The sequence below is a fragment of the Gekko japonicus genome, unplaced genomic scaffold (genome assembly GCF_001447785.1).
Source record: "Gekko japonicus isolate JY-2015 unplaced genomic scaffold, Gekko_japonicus_V1.1 scaffold2609, whole genome shotgun sequence".
NCBI lineage: Eukaryota > Metazoa > Chordata > Lepidosauria > Squamata > Gekkonidae > Gekko > Gekko japonicus.
This window is the reverse complement of record NW_015160300.1, coordinates 123141-148691: the sequence shown is the minus strand read 5'-3', so window position 1 is coordinate 148691 and position 25551 is coordinate 123141. Positions and strand designations below refer to the sequence as shown.

General features: G+C 44.1%; 2 protein-coding genes across 2 annotated transcripts in view; one reads left to right on the top strand and one right to left on the bottom strand.

Moving 5' to 3' along the window:
- USP37 (ubiquitin specific peptidase 37) overlaps positions 1-4495 on the top strand; it is a 57823-nt gene extending 53328 nt beyond the window's left edge. Inside the window, exons 22-24 of the mRNA XM_015416203.1 lie at positions 2912-2981; positions 3424-3562; positions 3841-4495. Of these exons, the coding sequence (XP_015271689.1) occupies positions 2912-2981; positions 3424-3562; positions 3841-3928 (297 nt within the window). The 3' untranslated portion in view covers positions 3929-4495. The remainder of the gene's footprint in view (positions 1-2911; positions 2982-3423; positions 3563-3840) is intronic.
- A 3817-nt stretch (positions 4496-8312) lies between these two features.
- VIL1 (villin 1) overlaps positions 8313-25551 on the bottom strand; it is a 57246-nt gene continuing 40007 nt past the window's right edge. The window contains exons 12-23 of the mRNA XM_015416172.1: positions 23137-23290; positions 17750-17850; positions 16955-17092; positions 15434-15592; positions 14437-14616; positions 13374-13519; positions 12671-12815; positions 11706-11894; positions 11209-11314; positions 9802-9878; positions 8943-9080; positions 8313-8426 (exon numbers count right to left, since the gene is read on the bottom strand). Coding sequence (XP_015271658.1) covers positions 8313-8426; positions 8943-9080; positions 9802-9878; positions 11209-11314; positions 11706-11894; positions 12671-12815; positions 13374-13519; positions 14437-14616; positions 15434-15592; positions 16955-17092; positions 17750-17850; positions 23137-23290 — 1647 coding nt within the window. The remainder of the gene's footprint in view (positions 8427-8942; positions 9081-9801; positions 9879-11208; positions 11315-11705; positions 11895-12670; positions 12816-13373; positions 13520-14436; positions 14617-15433; positions 15593-16954; positions 17093-17749; positions 17851-23136; positions 23291-25551) is intronic.

Here is a 25551-nt window from a genome sequence, read left to right as displayed (position 1 = left end):
AAAAAAAAATGTATTCAGCTTCTCAGCCATTTCCCTATCATCCCTCAGTACTCCTTTTGCCCCTTGGTCATCCAAGGGCCCCACTGCCTCCCTGGCTGGTTTCCTGCTTCTAAGGTATTTGAAGAAAGTTTTATTGTTGGTCTTTATGTTTTTTGCTATATGCTCCTCATATTCCATTTTTGCCTGTCTGATCACAGACTTGCATTTTATTTGCCACAGCCTGTGTTCCCTTTTATCAACCTCACTGAAACTAGCTTTCCACTGCTTAAAGAAATCCTTCTTACCTTTTACAGCTTCCATTACTTTGTTTGTTAACCATGCAGGCTTTTTTAAATACCTATTTGTGCCTTTCCTAACCTGCGGTATATATTTTTTCTGAGCTTTAAGGATTATAGTTTGAAATAGTCTCCAAGCTTCCCCAATGGTTTTGACCCTCTCTACTTTTCCTTTCAGTTTCCTCCTCACATGTCCCCTCATATCAGAGAAGTTACCTCTTTTAAAGTTAAAAGTGGTTGTGTCAGTCTTTTGGGGCAACTCCCTAGTTATACAAATGTTAAACTCAATAACATTATGGTCACTGTTCTCAAGCGGTACAATCACTTTTAGATCTCTCACCAGGTCTTGGGCATTACTTAGGACCAAATCCAGGATTGCCTCTCCCCTGGTAGGTTCTGTGACCATCTGTTCCATAGCATAGTCATTGAGAGTATCTAGAAACTAGATCTCTTTTTCCCGACTTGAACATATATTGACCCAATCAATGTGTGGGTAGTTGAAATCACCTATTACAACACAGTTATTTCATCTAGCCGCTATCTTTAATTCATTCATCATTTTATAATCCTCCTCTATCTTTTGATCTGATGGGCAATAACTCCCAGGGTTAAGCTTCCTTTTGTGCCTACTATTTCAACCCATAGCATTTCCAGAACCGAATCCAATTCACTTACCCCCTCAGTCTTACTGGACTGTATACCCTCTCTGACATAGAGCCACCCCACCTCCAATCCTCCACCCTTCCCCCCATCTTTCTGATATAATGTATAACTAGGAATCACTGTATCCCACTGATTTTCCTCATCCCACCAAGTTTCTGAAATACCCACAATGTCTGTTCCCCCCCTCCAACACCAAGCATTCCAATTCCCCGATTTTACCTCGGACAGTTCTAGCATTTGTGTACAAACACCTATAGTTTCCTATGCATGTTAAGCCCACAACCTTCCCCTTGCTGCCTCAAGACCTTGCCAGGCAGTCCATATCGTTAGCCACAGTCTCATGGAAGGTGGCCTTCCTTGTCGCAGTGACCTCAGCTAGGAGAGTTTCTGAGTTAGCAGCACAATCCGCTAGGAAGGAACTCTGTATATTCCAAAAGGAGTTGGTATCCCTGAGGACAGATCCTTCCTTTACTCTCAAAGTGAATTCCCTTTTCCACCAATTATCTTACCCTCATCCTGCCATAATCTGAAACACCTCAGGGGGAAAAAACTTGGCACAAACTGGATGTACACAGAGCTGTCTGTATATACCTCAACAGGACAGCGCCCTTCCAAAGGTCAGACTCACTGTTCGTCTCACACTGTGCCCAGAACCAGGGGAAGAAGATCTCAAAGAGCACAGTGGCCTACCAGATTAGGCAATGTGTAGCTAAGGTCTACAAGGTGCAAGGTCTTTCACAACAGCAGCCTTCTCCATGTGAGCAACGGTGGAGGAAATTTGCAGAGCGGCTACCTGGGCCTCCTTTTTAACCTTTGTGAAGCATTACAGGATAGATCAGGCAGCATCTGCTGAAGCAGCAGTTGGCAGATGAGTACTACAACAAGTACTGGAGCCATAAACACCCACCCTAAGAGAGCAGCTTGGGTACAGCTGACCACTTCTTGGATGACCTTCCCCCCCCCCCCACTGAAGGAGAATGTTACATTGGACCTTACCTGAAGGGCCTATAATAGAAAACCGGTACCTCAAAGGCAAGTCAAGGGTGGGGCACATACAAAAATAATTTAAATGTATGGAAAGAAAAAGTATATATTAAAAAAGAAGAAGAAAAAGGGAAAAGAGAATATACACAGGGCAGGGTTTGGACTAACTGGAGAGGTCAACCTAGGTCCCTCCAATAGGAGCCATGCAATAAAAGAAATTTGCATAGCCTATCCGAGCGAGCAGAGGCGTGACCTAACCACTTTCTGGATTACTTCACCCCACTGAAGGGAAAGAACTTTCAGGTAAGGTCTAATGTAACGTTTCATTCATTAGTGTTTACATAGGAGTAATCATACACACACACCTGGTAGCAATCTGCTGAATACCTGTCATGTGGACTCTTCTTGGTTTGAAAAAACTGTTGTCTGTACTGAAAGGAATACTTGTTTTTTTAATAATTCCCCACATTCCAAAAACTCAGATTGCTGCAGTGGAGTGCAAGAGCATGTAGCCTTTCTTTTTTTCCTTTTTTCTTCTTTTGCCTGCAACATATTTACATGGCCACCCAGTGAGTGTCATTGCTGTTTCTGGATTGCCTCATTGTCAGGAGGACAATGTGCATGTGCCCTTCAGGACGTCTTCCATTGCTTGCAGGATGTGACTTTGGGAGCACACAGGGCCGGCTCCAGGTTTTTTTGTACACTAGGCGAGGCTACCTTCTGGTGCCCCCCCCTGCACCCACCAATTAGGGGTTGCCATCCTCCAGGTGGGGCCTGGAGAGAAGGAAGACTCGTGTGCGGGGAGCCCAGGACTGGTGTTGGGTGGAGTCAGGTGATCTGATCTGAGCTAAGTAGCCAGACACAAGAGGGTTGACTTCAGTGTGTGGCATAGCTGCGGCTTTGCTGTAAAATCTGTAATCCACCTGCCTCAATGAAGTAGAAGAAAACTACACGTAGCAAAGCTAATCATTGGGTTTCTATTTCTGCAGACAGGAGAGCTTCCTAATTCCTATCGCCTTATTAGTATTGTCAGCCATATTGGAGATTCATCCTCCTCAGGTAAGATAAGAGTCACAACTCTGCTCTGTGCATGAAAGTTATGTCTTTTGGGGGGCCTTTTCAGGCAACCCAAAACTCCTGGGGAGAAGGGAAGATGTCAAGTGTTTGGGAAGCTTGAAAGGTTCAATTTCCCCACAACAAATATATTACTTGAGAGTGTGTTGCTTGTATAGTATGATATTCCCAAAACTTGAAAAACCTTCGAAAGGGCTGTGGTATTATCCTACTTTTGAAGAGAGATTAATTAAAATTACTTAAATTGACTATGTTGAGAATACCAAGAGATTTGTCTTGGTGGCATGTATAAGATGCTACAATTTCATAAATCTCACAGTTTTTACATGTTCGGTGACTTTTATAAAAGTAGCTTGGGAAGGGGCTTTTTGATCCTTGGTGTAGCCTGGAGATCCAATTTTGTTGTTCTTGTCCCTTCTTTTTCAAGGTCACTATATTAGTGATGTATATGACATCCGCAAACAGGCATGGTTCACATACAATGACTTGGAAGTATCCAGAATTCAAGAGGCCTCCATGCAGAGTGACAGGGACCGAAGTGGTTACATCTTCTTTTATATGCACAAGCAAGTACATCCTTTATCTATTCTCCCCACACAAGCACAATGTTTTCTTGGACTTGCTTCCTCTCCTTTTAAAATATCAATAGTTTTATGAAATGTACTTCTGTTTTTCTATTTGTTAGTTAATGAACCAGACATGGAAGCTGTCAGATCCTCAGTTTTGCAGATGTACGATTGCAAGGTGGTCATTTGGGACTTACTGGATTTGTGCTGAGCCTGACTTTTGCACCCTATATAGGCATTCTTCTGTTTACTGATATGAACCATTTTCATGTTCCCAGGGAGATATTTGACGAATTGCTAGAAACAGAAAAGAGTATGCAGCTGCCTTGCACAGAGTTGGGGAAGCCAGTTCGACAGCCCCTGTGAAGAATGTTTCCTCTTTCCTGAGCACAAAGGATTCTGAAGTTGCAGGAACCACAGACCCCAAAAACTCAGGGTACAGCTAAGACAGACATCTCGGATTAGGAGGAATAGACTGTTCTGCATCTGTCTTGAATTTCATCTGTGCAGTTTTAAGCTGCTGTTACCCACGTCCTGCTGGGGGACTTTTTTCATTTCTCTCTTTTCAAGTAACTTTGCCAGCAGTGGAGTTAATCAGGCTAGACAACTTCTTCAAAAACCCATCAAGGATTAATGTGAGAAGAGACTGCAGATTCATATGTTCTTCTACCACCAGGGAAAGATTCCCACATAGTGTGGATTTCTCCCTCCTTTCCACAAAAGAGCAAAACCAGAAATAGCCTGCAATCTGGAATGCATTAATTGGAAAGCTGAGATGGTTGACTTCCTGCGTCCATCTGCCTTTGTTGACGAGGTGACCAGGCACTACCAAAACTGATGAACGTTGACACCCAGGGATTTGTAAATACAGCATCATACAGATCCAGAAAGCAAACAGTTGGTGCTCAGGAACATGTTGCATATGTCATTTTTACCCAGATCATTATCATCTTTATTTAAAAATGATATATATATATATATTTTAACTTGAAAAGTTTTTATTCTTTATGACTGTATTCTTTTCTAAGTACTGCCATTTGCAGGACAACTTTATTTCTCTGAGTTTGTGTAGATATATATATATAAAAGCTGTATTTTATTGAAGACTGTTCTGGTTGGGCTGAGACAGAGGCAGCTAATAATGGGAAGCACACACTGTAGCTATGGGTGTGCAAAAAAAGTTTTTCCCCGATTCGGGTCTATTGTACCCGGAAAATATTGGTATTCCTGAATATTCTGGAATACCAGTATCGGTATTGTATTGGTATTCGAGTAACTATTCGGGAAACCTGAATGTATTCATTATACATTATGGGGATCGTCCCCATAGGATATAATGGAGAATTTCACTCACCGAGTTCAGAGAAGGCATTTAAGGAGACTTTCTTTAAATGCCTTCTATCCGTGCCCGAATAAAAGCTGAATAATATGGGTTTTATTCAGGCATGGCTATTTTGGTAGCTGAATCAGATTATCTAACTTGTATTCAGCTGAATAAATACCCAAAAATACCGATAGAGTATTTTTCAGGTATTTATTCGGCTTGATATGTACCGAGCGCACACCCCTAGCTGTAACCTTTTGAGGTCCTTTTCGAGCTGTGTACAGCTGGTGCTAATCAGCAAATGGAATATGAACAGCAGTTCCGCATTCCCTGTGTTTATGCAGCCTTGACCCCTAAATAATTGCACGTGCTCTAGGTGTGGAGGGTTTCTTTTGCAAGAGTGGTGTGTTGGAACAAGACTCAAATGTTGATAGGGGAAACATTAAAATATACCTGGCTTTATTTTATTTGTGTGATAAATACAGTTAAACCAGTTGGGTGGAAATCTAGCATTCTCAAACTGTTATATATTCTATAAGACATTTTGTTCTTTCTTTAGCAGTCTCATGACCCAGTGGTCCTGGATAGACATTTCAGAGAAGAAATGTTAAAGTTTTGTTATCCAAAATGTATTTTGATAATGTGATGGTCATTTTTAACTGGTTTGAACAAAGGGGAAAGAAGAACAATCTACCTAGGATCAAATTATGCCAGTTTCTCATTTTAGTGCTGGAAGGCATGGCCCTTTCATTTTATTTTATTTTATTTTATTTGCAATGAAATTGCTAATAATGTAGGTTTGCTTCTAACTCAGGGTTTTCCTTTGAAAATGTTAACTGGTGTTGAGAATTTGGAGATTTTTTTCACTTATTTGGGGGGATATGTATATTCTATGACAAAGACTTTCTAAAAGATAAAATCTGGGATTTGAAGGCAGAGACCCATAGGAGCTACTAGACAACAGGCTTTACCTGCTGGGAAAGGGTTTTCCTGCTTACAGAATGGCCAGCTCTGTTAAGTAAGCCTACATGGTCCCTGCTATGCTAAGGTTGCCTTAATTAGTTGACCTGTTAAGCAAGGCAAAGTCTCCACAGTCACACTCCCAGTAGTATATTGTACTAATTTATTCTGCCATTATATATTTTTACTGTTGGTAGTCAGTTACTTTTCATTTTTAGCAAAGGGATTTTCTTCCAGTGAAAAAGAAAATTTCAAAATGATGCTCATGATCCTGATATAGAGCTGCTTTTCTTTCTAGGTATATAAATGCTGTAATTAAACAGTTATATTAAAGTAACTGCACCATATTTGATCAATGGTGAGGACAAAATAGCTAGTATATTTAAAGGCAAAACATCCTAGAGTGATGTCTTGATAGACTAAACCTGCATTTCAGATGTGTAGTACAGCTGTTTGTCTCTTTGAGAGTTGTATGGAAGAACAACTAATGCTTCTTCTAATGGAAGCGTGGCTCTTGCCTAGCAAGAAATTGCATCTGAAAAGCCTTTATAACAAGCAACATTGAGTATTGCACTGAAATCACTGTTCTCAACAAAATAAAATTCTGTAAGGTGAAATGTGATGGCAATAGAAGGAATTAGTGTTTTCTTCAGAGATATGAGGATTTAAGTTTATACAGTGCTCTGTATTTCATGGTCTGAATTCAAAGTCCATGGGATATGGTTCACCAGAGGAGGACATCTCTTTACCATGCTTACCTCATGCAATGGTTTAGCATGCTGAAACTCCTGCAAGAATTTAAGCTGCTTTTGTATAGCCATTCAGCTGCATCTGAAACCAAATATTAAGGCATGTGGTTTTTAACACCTCTTATTACAGATCCTTTTGAGCAATTTACAGAAATGTTGACTGCCTCAGGGAGCCCTGGTAGCTGGTGATACTTAGGATGCTGTTGTCTACTGAAGAGAACAGGGTTTTCTTTTAGAGCAGTGTGCTATTGAAACATCCTTGTACATCTTCTCCAGGGTACTATTTGTAATTTCAAAAGAACATAACTAAGTATCAGTCTCCCCAGTGGTACATCTAGTTTGAGCCATCATATTTTGTGACTTTCTTCATTGGTCTTACTGTGCTGTATTTACTTTGTGAGAAATAGCCATATATGTGTTTGCACTAAGTAACTAAATTCTCCATCATCATTGTTCACCAGATTCTGTACATACATGAAGATGGCTCAGTTTGATAAAGAAAACCTTGGGAATCACCAAGCACCTGCTTCGTATGACAAGCCATGAGCCTATAATCCCTTATGGCGCTTCTAGACATGCAGTGATATAGCACTGGGCATTGTTGTTCCACTCAAAGTTCAGTCTGTGCATTAAATTTTCCTTCTCCAACTGGAACCTGAATCTGAGCATCCCATAGGATGAAGGCATAACGCTTAGGGACAACACTGTAGTAATTGTTTTATGTGTTGCAGAATCTTTAAGATCCTAGATGGGTTAATAAAAAGCTGTTAGCATGGCAACCAAGGCAAGGACACGGTAGTTATCTAGCATTAAATAAATTAATATTGCACTCCAAATTCATGGAGGCTTGTCTGATGCCAGTAACAGGAGTTCTGGGATAAGATTTGGAGGGATGAGAGTTTTCTGGAAAATAATAGGCATGCTTTTAAACCACTGAGGCATGTGGGATGAACTGCCTAAGGATGAAAATTGGGTGGGGGAGGGTCAGCTTCCAAAGTCAGCCTCCTGCATTCTTTTGTTTCCTGAGTGAGTTATTTGTAAAAATGGGGGGGAGGGGTGTGAATGAGTTGAAATGTTTCTGGGCATGTGTGTTGGAAGAGGATGCCATGGTATTTATGTTAATCACCTTGTGTCTCTTGACACTAAATGTGGAGCAGCACTTTTCTGTGTTATAGCAGACGTGTTCTTATGTATTCTTTACAATTCTGCCTTTTTTCTTTAAATGACTTGTAGATAGATTTCAGAGAAATTAAACACTGTTTATTAACATTGATGTTCTGATTCCTCTTTCTAGGAAGATGCAAGTGTGATCATAGCACAGGTTTTGTATTGCTTGTTTTCTACAGTAGTCTGCACTAAGTGGGGTTTTTTTTCTTCCCATGGGTCTTAGAAACACTTTATGCCTTCTAGGACATATAATTTTTTTCTTTAAAAAGCATAAACCTTGAATTAGACTACTTATACATTTTCATTTTTTTAATTTATGACTGAAAGACAGAGATGTATTTATGTCCATGTTTTAAAAGCTAACTTAAGGAACAAACGTCTGTTCCTGATTCAGCCCAGGCCACATTACTTGCAGTTGTAATTTAAATTATCTTGCATTTTGTCCCTGAAAAATTTGTTTTGTGATAACACCTGTTATCAAGCTTTAAGACGTCCTAATCTTTTAAAAACAGGCACCCCCCTGCAGATAACAGCAGCAGGGGCTTAACGTTTAGAAGAGTCCTTTTTCTTTCTTAAGAGCCTGTTGTTTCCACTGGGGCAGTGTAGCATAGTCCTGTCGAGATACTCCAAAGACAGCAATGAAATCTTCTTCTGACAAGTAATCCTATAGAAAGGGAGAAAGCAAGGATGAGTAAGAGGAGGAGCTACAGTGGTAAAACTGATCATGCTGCAGTGAGGATTCCTCATTGCCCAGATTTGCTGTGAGCAATACCTGTATTCTTGGGAGCAGAGGCCAATCCGTGGGCAAGATGAAGTGAAGTAAGAATCCTAATGAGCAATTTCTCAGAGTTCTCCCAGGGCTCTATAATTAGGATTCTTGGTGGTAATAGTGGCGGTGGCTCCTTAGTTAAATGCCTGGTGGAAGAGCTCCGTCTTGCAGGCCCTGCGGAACTGTAGAAGATCCCGCAGGGCCTTGGCCTCTTCTGGGAGCTCATTCCACCAGTATGGAGCCGCCACTGAGAAGGCCCTGGTCCTGATAGTAGCCAGCCTGGTATTGGTTTCAGGCTGAGTTTTCCACATCCTAATACAATGATCCAGCAGCTACCTCACACACTGCTGTGGAAACATGGGAGGTTCCAACCCACAAGAGAATTCAGAACACATTCCTCTGATATCTTACCTCCTTCCTGCTGGGATTCACATCCTTGGGTAGCTCTTCTGCAGGCTTGTTCACCAACTGCTCTGGTGTGTACATAGTAATTGACAGCTTGGCAAAAGTAGTGTTGGCAGTGAAAATCTCTTTTGCCTCAACGATTTCCTGAAAAAGAAAAGGGCTCTTCAAGCTGGGATATATATATATATGTTCCTATCTCTTTAATTTGATTTAATGAGATTGTGCACACTGAGCTGTTCTCAGTAACCACATTCTGGAAGTGTAGGCAAGTGACTTTGGCCCCAGAGGTGAAGGATTCTAAATGAATTTAAAGTGCCTGGCTTGCATATTTTGTGAATTTCTTTGAAACTTAGTCTGTAACAGTACCATTAACGGAGCTGCAACTGCATCACACTTCGTACACCTAGACTGGCTTTAAATGCTACTTATTTAATCACTCCTTTTCTGTTAGGCCTCGACTCCTCTGTTGCTTATAGCAAAGGTTCTGAAAATACCTGCCAGAAATCCAGCTGCCCCAGTTTTGTAGACCCCTGCAGGAGTACCGGCCATGACAAGATGCTTGCAGTGATCATTCTGGAAACAACCTTGCTTGCGTTTTATTAGCAACTGCCCCGTTGAAGGAGCTAGATTTGTGGGGCTGCATGCACACGGGAAGACAAGAACAGGGCAAAGATGGGGAGGCTACAGGGTAGCAGGAAGGGATGTCTAAGGAGCCTTAGCTGAGGCCCCATGAACAAGAAGTAGGGCACAATGTTAAGAGTTGGACTGTCTATAATGCCCTGGTTTTTCTTCAAGAAGAAAGTGGCTTGAAGGCTTCTAAGAATCAAATTTTCCTTGCCAATTGTGATCTGGATGTAGAGCCTACCTCTGGAGGTGAACGGGAATAACAAAATTTGTCTAAGGCATGCTGTCTCTTGAAATAAGGGGCCTCCGAAAGGGCATCTAAGATGGTGTCATGTATAAACATTGAAGACAGGATTCCCAGAGCAGATTTTTTTACTGCGGTCATGAACAATGGCTCTAGAAAGACTAACACTGTCTTCTTAGAGGCTGCTGGCTGTGATCTGTTGACTTTGCAGGAAGGGGTGGGGGAGCAGGCCACAGGATAGAGGCTAATATTGTTGATGTGAGAGGTGAAAAGGCTGCTGCTGGGTGTTCTACTCCTTCCTAAATATCATTGTCATTGGTGAACAGAATAATATCAAGGGAGGGGGGCTGTGTTATCCCCCACAACAAAGCATATGCTTTGCAGGCAGAAAGACACATCATCTATCCCCAGCATCCCTGCTTGAAAGGATCCTGTTGACTTTGCAGGAAGGGGTGGGGGAGCAGGCCACAGGATAGAGGCTAATATTGTTGATGTGAGAGGTGAAAAGGCTGCTGCTGGGTGTTCTACTCCTTCCTAAATATCATTGTCATTGGTGAACAGAATAATATCAAGGGAGGGGGGCTGTGTTACCCCCCCACAACAAAGCGTATGCTTTGCAGGCAGAAAGACACATCTGTCCCCAGCATCCCTGCTTGAAAGGATCTTATGTCTGTATCAGGTATTGGGTAAGAGATGTACTCTGCCTGACATCCTGAAGAGCTCCTGCCAGTCGGAGTAAGCCGTCCTCTGTCAGATCTCCCAGTAGTCTTGACCAGTATTCCCTCTAAGCTGAGTTAGTGTGAGCTAGCTCACAGTTTTTTAGCCACCGGCTCACACATTTTTGTCTTAGCTCAGGAAGGAGGGCTCCAGAGCAAACTGATTTATGCAGCAGCCAAACTGCTCGCTCACAACTTTAATGCCAGTGGCTCACAAAGTAGAATTTTTGCTCACAAGACTCCACAGCTTAGAGGAAACATTGGTCTTGACTGGATGTAAGGCAGTTTCATCTGTTTACTACAAGCAGACAATTGATAGCCAAGGGGTTGCATTTGTCTTTAAGGGAAGAGTCCATGCTGTACTACTACTAACTTCTGAAGTTATATGGAAATCAGCAGCCAAACTGCTCGCTCACAACTTTAATGCCAGTGGCTCACAAAGTAGAATTTTTGCTCACTAGACTCCACAGCTTAGAGGAAACATTGGTCTTGACTGGATGTAAGGCAGTTTCATCTGTTTACTACAAGCAGACAATTGATGGCCAAGGGGTTGCATTTGTCTTTAAGGGAAGAGTCCATGCTGTACTACTACTAACTTCTGAAGTTATATGGAAATCACTACAAAGATGGCCCTGCCCTAATAATGGCTCTAACCACGGTGAAACACAGTTCAGCAATCAGTGCTGGCAGGAGAGCTGGTGTCCGCTTGCTTCTGCAACACTTACGGAAGTGAGCTCATTTAGACTGCTGTCATCTCCAAGTTCAGCTTTCAGTTCCTCGTAGGTTTTCATACCCTGTGGGAAGACAAATGAAAGAACTGGTGTACTACAGTGAACTTGTTTGCAGGTACTGAAGATTTAAGGACACAAACTCTACACAACCCCAAAAGGAGTTTCCAGGCTTTGGGGGCAAAGAGCTTCCAAAACAAGCTCCACTGCTTATCATGCCAGAGTCTTATCTGCTCATGGGCAAATCATAGTGGGGAAACCAGCTGTAGTTATGTATAAATTGCAAAAAAAAGGTCAACTAGCAGGAAAGGGGGAAGGGTTGTGAAAGCCGCTCTCTCTACATGTTTCTCAGCAGCCTAATATTTGGACAGTAGCTGCAGAAGAGTTAACTTGGTGCAGCATGTCCATAGCTGCCTTTTGTTGGGCACAAGAAAGGGAGCTTTGCCATGTCACTCACAGTCCATTTGAGGGGGTCCCATGCCAGGAACCAGCCTGTAAATGTTGGAGGTTCACAGCCTTGCTTCACAATGACTATAGGGGTATCGAGGTCACGGCCACTTGGGTGGCTATGCAGATACTCTTGAGCAGTGATAGCTGCTGCTTTCTTCTCCGCTTCATTTGCCTCTTTGCCAATCCAGAAGAAGACCTATGGGTGAAGCAGTTCAAGTTAATGGAAGACAGACTCTGTTGGGAGTGGCAGGGTGTATTCAAAATCAATTTCTCTATCTTAGCAAGTGCAATATTTCTTCAATTTATACTTTTTTCCTGTCATGGAAGCTCAAAGGGGTTTACTGCAGCCTGGTGCTTTTCACCCATCCTGATGAAGCCTGCTCCCTGTGCTTTGGTACTGTTACTCCCCGCCAGTATTTCTCTTTTGCCATCAATTATCAGGTCTTCTAAAGGAGTGACAACATCGGAGTTCACTGCATAACTTGAGTCACCATGTACTAGGTCTATTTGATGTTATATCTCACTTAGCCCGCCTATCAACGATTGCTTTTTTGATTGCCTACTGTCTTGAACTGGCATGTTGTGTGCAGTTTTACTATAAAAACTTCTGCTTAATGGATGAGCACTTCATGCATCTGATGAAGTGAGCTCCGCCTTTTGAAGGTTTATGCTGGAGTACATTTTGTGTCTACAGATTGCCGCTGTTTCTTTGCTGCTACATGTTTGTGCCGCTACACTGCTGGAATTAACAACACACAGGCTGCTGGCTCCTTGAAAGATTCAACTCATTTAGCAAGCAGACACATTTGAGGACAACTTACTGTCTTTGTATGAGTATTTAAACACCTATCTTCCTGGAAACTGGGAGACATTAGTTGCACGGGAGGAGGAACATTTTATGTGCAAATATATAGCAGAGAGGAGCAAATGCTTTCTCTCAACTGATGCATCCGCCACACCACTCAGACCCACCTGATCCCAGACATCCAGCAAGAAGACGTCATCTTCTTCTAAGTCATCTTGAGTAAAATTTGGAATTTCCGTAGCAAGGAAAGTGCCTGTCTTATTGGAACATTCAAAGAGTCGAGGCATGATGGAGAGGGTTTCTTCCTGTAACCTGCATGGAAAGGTAGGGGGTGGGCCAGGTGCTAGAGCAGGCTCACCTTCATGTTACATATGAAGGTATGTCAGAACCCTTTTTGGCCTTGTGTGCTCCAAAGCACGATCAAAATGTGTAACTTGGGACACCGTAATGTGGCTGTCCAGGATGGGTGTGCTTACCTCCTCTGCCACCCCCTCCTTTCTTGTGGAGATACTGTTTCAGATTGCCCTTTAAGTGTCACTGCAGTGGAAAAACCGGACTTGTGGGTATCTAATCTGCAGCTGAAGCCTTAGGAAGCCAGCAGATGCCCCTCTGTGACGAGATGAATTTTGGTGTCTGTCCTAATTCATGCCAGACTTTGGCGTGGTGAAGTCTTCTCTAACTGTGCTCAGAGGCTCCCATAGAACTAGGACATTCTGCCTAGGTAGTCTCATCTTTGGGGAGTGACTAGCATGTTCAGGGAAAGGATCTAAAAGGAATATGGCCTTTCAGTTTGCCAGGGGGTGCACTTAGTATTACTCCTCACGCAAGGAGTTGGAGCCCCTTCTCTCGAGAGTCCTGTGAAGATGTTACCTTTTGTTGTTGGCATACTGCATCTTTCCACCCAGGGCAAGCCAAAATTCAGCCGGCTCCTGGCCTTCAGCTACCACCACTTTTTCTGTCCTGGAGAGGAGGTCCGCTACACTCTTGGCCATCTCCCTTTCATCCCCACTGCAGCCCTATGAGAATGAACCAAAGGGAGCGTGTTACGGAAAGAAGACTGTGCATACTAACCTGTATCAGCTCAAAAGTCTTGCCTGTCCACTAAGTCATACTTACCCCAAGCATGGACATGTGACCAGGGTCATTTAGTAGAAAGAGAGGTGCAGGAGCTCATTAGCATAAATTATTTGCATATGCCACACCCCCTGACATCACCGGAAGTGTGTCAGAAGGCAACACCCACTGCTCAGGCTCCAATGGACTGTTTTGGATTGCTAGCTATGTGGGGGGGACGTGCACATCTGCCCTAGCAGAGGAGGGAGAGCTTGTACCTGAATAAAACTTGGTCTTAAAGTTGCCCCTGGACTGTTTTGGATTGTTAGCTGGGGGGGGGGGTGCACTGATCTGTGCAGGAAGGAAGGAGAGAAAAATAGGAAAGGAGGAGGGAGAGAAGGAAATGAGGGAAAGAAAGAGGCTTCTTGCTCCTCATGGCCTGGGGCTGCTGGGAGCAGGGGGTGGGGCTTGTTGCATGTGCCTGCCCCCTGGGCTCTTTACTGCCGGAGCTCCGCTCCTGTCTGGTCCTGCAGGAAACGACCCCTGCATGTGACCGGTAAGTTCTCACTCTTTTGATTGGCTAAATCCTCCCCCCCCTTTCTATCAAAGCCGGGCTGGGCATCTCGTTTCCTGAGACTGCAAATGTATTTATTTCCATCATTTGTACCCTGCCTTTATATGCAGTGGGGACCCCAAGCGGCTAATATTTTTCCTTTGCTCCATTTGTATACTCACAACAGCTCTGTAATAGAGTGGTCTGAGGTTATCTAGCAAGCTTCTGTGGGAAACGAGAAATTTGAACCTGTGTCTCCCAGGTTCTGGTCTAACACTCTAACCACTGTACCACATGTAGTACACCGTGTCAGGAGAGGATACCTACCTTCCCATACCAGAGGTAGCTGCAAGTCTGAGATTTGAGAATAAAGACGTCATTAGAGTTGAGGGAGGTGGCACGGGGAGGCACTTCAAAGGCCTTGGTGTTGTACTCATTGGATCCATGAACTTGGAAAAGGCGGGTGGAAGGCACTGGATCTGTGTTGCCAGCTCGTGAGGTACCACCCTGGCCAAAGATGGGGAAATTCAGAAAATTTAACGGTTTCAGCACTGGTTCTGACTTCTGGGGGCCCTAGCTACTTTCTAGGACAAATTATGCAGGCATACGCACATTTGCAGAATTTGTGATTACTTGAGGAAGGGTACATAACCTTGGTAGCGACCCAATCCAAACTCACAACTGTGACTTTTTAAGAAGGCACAGCTAGTAGACTTCCAATGTCACTGTACTACAAGGCAAGTGATGTTTGGTCTTCAACCCAAACAAACTTCGAAGGCTATGGAAGAGGACTGCATGAAAACAAGTTCATCCAGCCTACCCACACTATTCCGCTGAAGAGTGAAGTTTTAAATGTTTGTAAAGCCTACATCTTCTCCAATATTCCATTAAAGTAATACAGAGCTGGGCCCAACAGGTCACAGAGTATAACTTCCTGCCGTTGGGACTGTCTGAAGTCCCAGATTGTTCAAGCGCCTGGACAAGATTCTATAACTTCTCTAGGTTGCCTGTTTTGTATTTCTCTGATAGGAATGACATCTGTGTGTCTGGAATTTAAACCTCTAGCTGCTTCTTCTCCGAGCATGGAAGGAACAAATGTCTTCTCTCCACCCATTATCCAAGAAGAGAGTCACACCCTCACCATCAGACAGCAAAAAAAGTGATAACTGACTATAAAAACACCCTATCCCATTATGAAAGAAACAATACAGTCAGTCATACAATTCTTGCTTATACAGTTTAAGAATTTCCTGATGTGGTCCAGATCCAGATATGTCTTAGTGTATGGGAGATTGGCAACCTTAATAAGCTAGGTCCTACTCACCATGTATACCACCATGTGCCCCTTGAAAATGGCCATGAGGTGGGCAGGCTCCTTGCCCATGGTCACTCGCACCTGCACAGGCTCATTATTATACTCTTGGTCCAAAATAACAGCCTGGTAAGCAGATGCAGTGATCTCATCCTGGCTGGCGTGGCGGCCCTGGAAAACAGCAAACAGCAGGCTGATTTGGAAGGAAGGGATGTACTTACCCCAACATCATACAGATGACTCGATTCTTTTTTTTTTTAACAAGCTATGCAATTATGACTCTGCTGTATCTTATGGAATTCAGGTTCCTGCAATCTAGTGTTAATCTTCAAGATCCTGAGAATGTCATCTTCTGAGTTTTAAAAAATAAATAAGGTTAGGTTTCTAGCCCTCATGACTGCATAGAACTTACAAGCAGTTTCTATTACTGGGGATGAAGAAACTGACATAGCAGTTTGTGTCATCAAGATTTTGGCCTTTTATATTTCTTTATCTCTCCCAGACTGGGGTGCCATCTAGGGCAGAGTGCCAACCAATCCCATCCACTATTTGTATTTCAGAGCACATATGAGTACTTGTATCTTTAGCCAAGTTGCTGGTTCTTTTCTTTTTTGAAAAAAATCAATGTGTGTGCGCATGTCCGCATGCACTAGGATGCCTGCCAATAATAGAAATCTCTGTCTCAACAAAACAAAGGAGGAACAGGACACTTGTTTGCCCTGTATTGATAATGTTGCTATAGTTTGTGTGAAAACACCCTAAATGCTTTCTAGCTGCACTGAAATCTCCCATTACAGTAAAATTTGCCAGTCCTTCCTCATTTAACAATTTACTGTCTTGCAAGAAGGACTTTGCACACATTTTCATGTATATGAAGACAGAAGACATAATGGGACCACAAAAGTGCTGAATTTGGGGCCCATCTCATCTCTCTACCTACCTGTACCAGTACCCAGATGGTATCTACATATTTTCACTCATAAAGGTAAAGGTTCCCTTGCTCAAAAGCCAGTCGAATCCGACTCTAGGGTTGCGGTGCTCATCTCCGTTTCAAAGCCGAAGAGCCAGCGCTGTCCGAAGACATTTCCGTGGTCATGTGGCCGACATGACTAAACACCAAGGCGCACGGAACGCTGTTACCTTCCCACCGGAGTGGTACCTATTTATCTACTTGCAATTTCTTGCTTTCGAAATGCTAGGTTGGCAGGAGCTGGAACCAGAGACGGGAGCTCACTCCATCATGCGGCACCCGGGTCTCGAACTGCTGAACTACAGACCTTCCACAGCCTGCAGTTCAGCGTCTTAACCACTTGAGCCACCGCAGCTCCTATTTTCACTCATAGGGTAATAGTAATTTTGAAGGGAGGTGTTTAATCAATAAAATGGTATATTGAGAAAGTTAACTCCCCCCCCCTTCTCCCAGTGTTGTAGACCCAACGCAGCCTCATTCCCCACAGCTGCTTTTAAAATGTGGATCCCTGCTGGCTTGTTTAGTTTGGCACTTGCTTTCCTTTGCCTGGTCCCAATGCTCACCTGCCAAATATAGATGATGTAGTGGATCTTATTGTAAATCTGGTACTTGTAGAGGATGAGGTAGCAGTCACCACTGTAGAAATGCCCAAGCCAGCGACTCTCCACCGGCACCAGCTCCAAGTTCTCAATTCGCCAGACCTGCCAAGGTGAGCATTGTAGGAAGAGCTCTAGACATTCCAAGCAGGTAGTGACAGCCCTGTCCAAGGACACGCTCCATTCTTTGGTCAAACTAGGCAGTCTAAAAGGACAAGGCTGGTTGCACCAGACTTACCGCCGCTCCTTCCACCCAGCAAGTTGCAACCAATTTACAGCAACCCCAGCAAGGGCTTTAAAGGCATGGGAGAAGCAGAGATGGTGTGCCTCTGCAGAGTCTTCCTCGGTGGTCTCCCTTCCTAGCAGCAGCCCTGTTTAGCTTCCAACATCTGATATACCATCCCATCCCACATCCCTCACTTCTACCCCACTCCCCTTTTATAAAGCCATTTTGCATTCTCATAGGCTTGCAAAGCCAAGACTAAGAGATCTCTGACCTCTATCTGCTTTCTGACCCTTTTTGTTGTTCAGTCGCACAGTCGAGTCCGACTCTTGGTAGGCTGTCTTCCGTCGTGCTCTGGAGTTTGCTTAATTTCATGTCCATTGCCTCGGTAACACTGTCTAACCATCTCATCCTTTGCCGTCCCCTTCTTTGACCTTCAATCTTTCTGACCCTAGTGTCTCGCAAGTCATCCAACCAGTCTCAAATCCAGTTCAGAGATTTACAACAGGGGAGGGTTTAGCCAGGGATTTGCTCCTTACCTGCACCTCTCCAGAGCCGTCATCCACCATCCTGAGCTGGGCAGCCGTCTCAGGCTTGGCGTGCAAAGTGGTGGCATCAAACTTCACCTGCTCCACTTTGGCTGTTTGAGAGATGACAGGTAAGTATGTAGGCAGGCCTGGAGTTACTAGCACAGTTGTGTCTTAGGCCATGTTCCACCAAGGGTGGGCAGTGACAAGGCAGGCAGGAGCTTGGATGGAAAAGACACATTGACAGATATCTGGCAGCCCACTTCTGCAAGCGTAATAGCCATTACGTTAGAGGAATTTTTTCAGAAGAAGAGCTGGTTTTTATACCCCATTCTTCACTACCTGAAAGGTTCTCAGAGTGGCTTACAATCTCTGTAGCTTCCTCTGTCCATAACAGACACCGGCTGTGAGGTAGGTGGGGCTGAGGGAGTTTTAGCTATGTGGTGCACTGTTGTGCTAAAAAACCCACAACCCTATTGTAACCCTATTTTTGCACAAGGTAAACAGCTAGCATTAGAATGTTGGTCTGATTTCTTTAATTTAATAATGCAGTTAAAGGACAGTGCCTCAAAGCAGGATACGGGAAATGTTCATGACTATGCCAGGCACAGTGCTACCACTTGCTCAGTGATCCTTGCGTTAACAGAACACCATTCAGCTGGTGGTGAATTCCACTGACATTTCATTGGACACACGTGGTTATCCCCCCCAAAGGTGACCCAAACAAGTAAAGCCCTATATGGCCAGGGTCCGACATACCTTTCCCCATATGTTCCCCCAAGGGCACTACGGTCGGGGATGCAACATCCGCTGGTGATTCCAGGCCCCAAAGATGCCAGGTATGCTGCTACCAGGGCAAGGGCTTTTTCGGTGGCGGCTCCTACCTGGTGGAATGAGCTCCCAGAGGAGATCCGGAACCTGCGGGACCTTGCCCAGCTCCGCAGGGCCTGCAAGGGAGCTCTTCCGCCAGGCTTTCGAGTAGGAGCCGCCACTACTTCCACCACTACCTCCACCACCACCACCAACTGAGTTGGGTAACAGTGGGGGGTGAGATGGCCCTGTGTTAAATGTATTACAGTGCTGTGTAGATCTGATACCACTGAATTGGGACTGCTATCCCCAGGAAGCCATCTTGTTATTGAAGTCTTTTCTGAAACATCTTAAGCACTTTGTATTGTGGTAATTGATTGATTGTTTTATCTTGTTTTTAATATATGCCCTATCTGTGAGCCGATACGAAAACCAAAAAGAACTGTGAAAAAGTGACGCTTAATAAATTTATTTAAAGAATAAATTATACAAAAAGTGAACAGTAATAATATACATAATAATAGAAAATTGACGGTGATCTCCGGAATGTCTTGCCGTTTCGAAGGTAGATCTTCTTCCGAACAGAGATGTGAGACCTTGTTAAATATAACAATATACATTTTGAAAACCTTTTAACACTGAATGAATCATTCCAATACAATTGATAATAAAATAGTATGAAACCTTACAAATACTGTCTCTCAGTAATTCATTTCCTCTGAGGATGTTTCAAAAATATCAATGAAGATTTTCTATGAAATGCAACAAACACTATTACAATACACATATCTTTTCACAACTCAGTAATTTCTATACAATACTACATAAACAAGTACATAAGTTTTTTAGATAAGTTGTTTATGTAGTATTGTATAAAAATTACTGAGTTGTGAAAAGATATGTGCATTGTAATAGTGTTTGTTGCATTTCATAGAAAATCTTCATTGATATTTTTGAAACGTCATCAGAGGAAATGAATTACTGAGAGACAGTATTTGTAAGGTTTCATACTATTTTATTATCAACTAGCAGTAAAGCCCGTTGTGAAAGCAATACAACGAGATCTAGAAAGAGGCTCTGGGGCAGTGCTCTGGCTTTGGGCAAACAGTGTCAATTTGCTGTGGTGACCTCAGCAGGGTATAATGACAGAGTCCACTGTTTTCTCCAGAGGAACTGATCTCTGCTACCTGAAGAGCAGTTGTAATTGTGAGTGATCTGTAGCCCTCACCTGGAGATTGGCAGCAATTGTTACCCAGGACAAAATGGCTGGTTTGGAGGGGGGGGTCTATGGCATTCTACCTGTCTGAGGTCCCACCCCTCTGCAAACCCCACCCTCTCCAGGCTCCACCCCTCAAATCCCCAGGAATTTGTCAGCATGTAGTTGGCAACCCCATCTCCTTCCCAGCTAGCCATCAACCTACCATTATCTGCCCCTTTGACTTCAGCTGACTTCTGCCCTCCCTTCTGCAGAGCAGTTGTAATTCTGAGTGCTCTCCAGCCCTCACCTGGAGTTTGGCAACAATGGTTCCCTATGTGGGACTGACTGGTTTGGAGGGTGGAGTCTATGGCAGTGTACCTGTCTGAGGTCCCACCCCTCCTCAAACCTCACCCTCTTCAGGCTCCATCCCTCAAGTCTCCAGGAATTTCCCATCTGGAGTTGGCAACCCTATCAGGATTGGCCCCAATGTGTTTTCTCCCAAAGGCCAAAGTAGGTGACAGGACCAAGCTTAGTTGCCTACCAACAGGCACTGAGGGGAATGTAGGGTTGCCAGCTCTAAGGAGGGAAATACCTGGAGGTTTGGGGGGTGGATTCTGTAGAGGGTAGCATTGGGTGGGGGGGCGGAAGGACTCAGCAGGTATAATGTCATAGGGTCTACCCTCCAAAGCAGCCATTTTCTCCAGGGGAACTGATCTCTGTCATCTGGAGATCAATTGTAACAGTGGGAGATCTCCAGGGCAGTCTTGGAGATTGGCAACCCTAGGGGAAAGTCAGCTGCACAGCAGGGGGTTGAAGAGAATGGTTTGATGGCTGCTGGGCCAAGATTGGCAACAATAGTTCCCCAGGAGCCCCATCGTAAATGCACCAAACAATTCCTCAAGATTTTCCAAAACACTACTCTGTTTTGGGCTCCTGGGGAACTTTGAAGTAGCACCAAAGCTTTAAGATCTCTCCAGCTGTCACCTGGAGACTGGCAACAGCTTGTCTGGAGTGTGGGCAGTATGGCATTGTATCTGTCTGAGGTCCCCCTCTTCCTCCTCCTCCTCAGACCCCACCCTCAGCAGGCTTCATCCCTAAAATATCCTGGAAGTTTCCAACCTGGAGTTGGCAACCCTATGTCCTGGAGTGAGCCAAATTTAGAACGTTGCGATATAGATCGTTGCTATTCAATTATAATAAGGGAGAGATTGTATTGGAATGATTCATTCAGTGTTATAGGTTTTCAAAATGTATATTGTTATATTTAACAAGGTCTCACATCTCTGTTTGGAAGAAGATCTACCTTCAAAACGGCAAGACATTCCAGAGATCACCATCAATTTTCTATTATTATTTTCCCCCCATCAAGTTGCAGCTGACTTATGGCCACCTTGTTGGATTTCCGAGGCAACAGACGTTGAGAAGTGGTTTTCCATTGCCTTCCTTCACATAACTGATAAATGATCTGGAACCAGGGGTGAGTAGTGTAGTGGCCAAGTTTGCAAATGACACATAAATTATTCAGGATGGTGAAAATCAAGGCTGACTGAAGAGCTCCCCAAACTGGATGAGTGGGCAACAATGTGGCAAATGAAGCTCAGTGTTGGTACGTGTAAGGCCCGGCTATTTTGGGGCAGGAACACACGGGGACGTTGTTCCGGCTGGCTTCCGAGTTGGCCACGCCCACACCTACAACCCAAACCTCTGCTCATGTGTGGCTACAGAGGGAAGGCCTGGAGAGTGACCCCCACAGCAACTCTGAGGTGGGGTGGGGCCTGGAAGGATTGGGGAGGCATTTAAATGCCTCCCCGTGCCTCCCCTCCAAGGGCCAGCTTGCTGGGGCTCCCCACAGCCGCGGGGCACTCAGGCAAGCCAAGGGAAGGCATGGGGGTGTGGCCTAATATGCCAATGAGCTGCACTGTTGGGAGTGTGGCCTAATATGCTAATGATTCTCTGCTGTTGGATGTAGCCTATTATGCTAATGAGTTCCTGCTGGCCTTTGTCTACAACAAAAGCCCTGGTATAAGGCGATGCACAGTGGGACAAAAAATCCCAACTTCAAGTATAAGCTAATGGGGTCTGAACTTGCTGAGACTGAGAGGGGAAAAGATCTTGGGCGCACAGTGAATAGCTCAATGAACGTGTCAACCCAGGGTGCTGAGGCAGTGAAAAGGGCAAACTCCGTGTTAGGGATTATTAGGAAAGGGAGCGAGAACAAAGTGGCCAGTATTGTAATGCCCCTGTGCAGATCTATGGTGTGGCCTCACTTGGAATACTGTGCACAGTTCTGATCGTCATATCTCAAAAAGGCAAAAGTACAGAAGAGGGCAACCAAGATTATTAGGGGATTGGAGCACTTTCCCTATGAGGAAAGGCTGATGAGTCTGGGACTTTTCAGTTTTAAAAAAGAGAGAACTAAGGGGGGACACGATAGAGATTTATAAAATTATGCATGGGAATTCAAGGGCATCCAATGAAGTAGTAGGTTCAGGATGGACAATTAGTCATTATGGTGCACCATGTTTGTTAGCACTAGATGTGGTGATAGCAGCAGGTTAGGAAGGTTAAATATAGATCTACTTATAAGGCATCCAGTGACGCTGACGGTCAATAGATTCAGGATGGAAAAAAGGAAATATTTCTTTACATACAGAGTGATTAAAATGTGGAATTTGCTGCCGGGATGTAGGGAAGGGCACAGCAATAAACCACTTTAAAAGAAGATTAGATAGATTCATAGAGAATAAGTCTATTGACGGCTACTAGCCATGGTGACTGAGGAAAGCCTCCACATTCAGGGGCACTAAACCTTTGAATCTCAGAGCCAGGAGGCATCATCAGGGGAAGGCCTCGGCCTCTATGCACTGGTATTGGATGTCCAGAGGAACTGGTTGGCCACTGTGTGTGACCGGATGCTGGACTAGATGGACTATTGGTCTGATCCAGCAGGGCTCCTCTGATGTTCTTATAACAACTCTTGACTTCCTGGGTGGTCTCCCATTCAAGTACTAACCAGGGTCAACCTTGCTTAGCTTCTGCGTTCTGACAAGATTGGGCTAGCCTGAGCTATCGAGGTCTGTAAATAATGCTGCAATAATCAAGAAACAAGGTGGATTATAATAACTGCTTCCTTCAGCCAGCACTTTGAGCCTCCATAGTACTATGCATACTAACCAGAATAGAAATACCACACTTCCACATCAGAATCTCTTTTGAAAAGGCAACAGAGCTGTTACAGGATCTCAAAGGAGATCCCCCACCCCACAGTCTCTTCCTAAATGTAGGAGCGGTCATAAAAGCTTTCTTCATCTTCTCCATGGTGAGGTCCACATCAGTAAGAAGCAGCCTGTGTACATCAGGTCTCCTGATCTGGTCAGGTGTCAGCACTTACCTACTTTACCAACTGAGCTGGTCTTGCCAAAGCCAACAGTTTGGTTGGGGACCGTCCATTTTTGAAAGAGCTGCTTAAACACTGCAGATTCAGAGCCATCATTTTCAGTCTCCACACCAGTGGTAGGTGGATAGTTCTTTGCTTTGATGAAACCCTGGGGTAGAGAAGAAAACAATGCCACAAGTCGGAGAATATAACAGAGGAGCTACTGTAACTACAATCAGGTCATTGTATCTGGTAACACGATGCTGTGTTAGATCCCAAATCAGGAGAATAGATCCACGTTCAAAAAGAAGAAAGATTTATTTCCAAAGCATGGTTGATCACGAACATACAGAGATTGTTAAGAATAACTACAATACCCAGGGAAGGTGTATTAAAAGGAAATTCAAACCAGGTTTAAACCAATGAACATATTTCCCTCGTCAGGTTCACAGATTAGAAAAGGCGCGAAGCGGGCTGAGAACAGCAACGGCCAATTCCATAAACACAGGTTGAGTTCACACGGGAAACCTAAACAAGCTAGAGCTTCAAGACATAACACCACATCACACCAGCTGGAGACCTTGGCAGTTACAGAGGTACTACATGAACAGGATAAGGCTTAGGGAGACAGGGAGGGGGATGGGACGTGTCCCAAGGGAATGGCAGCTCGCTGACATGCTGTTGAATTAAAACAACAACTAAGAGAAAGGAAAGGGCATAGATCTTAGATCGAAAGGATGCTTGGGTATCCTGTGTGTTCCGGAAGGGCAGTCATGTTAGTCTACTCTGGCAAAATAGCACAAATGTCCAGCGGCACCTTAAAGACTAACAACATTTATTCCAGCATGATCATTCAGTCAGAATTCACTCCTTCAGATGCATGAAAAAACCATCATTTTCCAGAAAGTTACAGGAGAGGGAGGAGTTGAAGCAGATAGAGGCTTGGTGTGAATTCCACAGCTCCACCCTGTTTTCCCCTCCCCTTCTGTAATTTTCCTCATCAAATGTGGGAAATTATTTCCTTTTCTTAGCATCCGAAGAAGTGAGTGCTGACTCCTGAAAGCTCCTGTTGGTTGCGTTTCGGTCAAAAGCAACTTTATTACTTCTACACAGTTTAAATGGAATAAAACACATTCAGGTTTGATTTTCAATGTAATTTGATTTCTATGGGAGAATTTTATGGAAATCAATCAATCAATAAACCTTTAATAGCATATACAGCATTAAATTCAGAAACAGAAGATGACACAGTCAACTAAAAAACTGAAATAATTATAAAATCATGAAACGGAGTTTCCCAAATTTTCCACTCTTATCACATCGACTAAAAAATTAGCCACTGCCACTGTAATCTCTGCTGTTGTATCATTCAATAGAATTTGACACTTTCTTTCATTAGAAAGGTGATATTTACCATGCAACCAAGAGTGTAACCATTTTTCCCTAGCAGATACATGCAACGAACAGTCTAGCAGTATGTGATCAATTGAATCAAGAGAGCTTGAACCACAGTCACATCTCCGTTCGTACTTAGGAAAATTATGAAACCTACCATACAGTAGTTTTGATGGGAAGGCATTTACTCGAGCAAGGGAAAAAGCTCTTTGATGGCTAGGGCTATCCAAATTATACAAATACTGGGGAATACATCTTATGGAAATCGAGACTGGGACTCTGTTGTCTCTGGTTCATTCTGTATTGGCTTCTTCCTTTCTTTGATCCATCTTCCCACAAGGCTTTGCAGCCTAGCTGTTCATAGGCTTTGCCCTGTCTGTGCCCTTTTGTCTAGAAACACGACTTACATTCCAAGAGACATGGGTACCAAGCTGAGTCTAAACATACTAATTGCCAGGCTGGGAGACACCTTAGCTCCTCATCCTGGGCGAAAAGCTGTCTGGAGCTTCTTGACCTAACAGATAGTAAACTAACTTTGAACAAAGCTCATATGGTCAACGGATGTGGGGTTGGGTCTCGACAAGTTCATCACTTCCTTGATTGACACTGCAAAGAGTATATATAGGTGGTTTTGGGCTTTGTTAAGGCTGCTTGGCCAACACCCCACCTGTAATTCTGTGAGGGTCTTGGTCCACAGTCCCAGGAATATTCCTTGTTCTGCACACTATACCAGATAGAGGGATTTTCTATATGCTGCTGAGTATTGTATCTGTATGGACTTAAGCAGGGCTATTTTTGAGCAGGAACACACAGGAACGGAGTTCCGGCTGGCTTCAGAGTTGGCCACGCCCACTACAGCCAAAACCTCTATGTGCGTGGCTACAGAGGGAAGGCCTGGAGAGTGACACACACACACCCCGATGACGTTGAGGTGGGCAGGCCAGGAGGCCCTGGAAGGATCGGGGAGGCATTTAAATGCCTCCCCGTGCCTCCCCCAGTCTGTCCAACGACTACATTTGTCGCGGTGGCCCCACC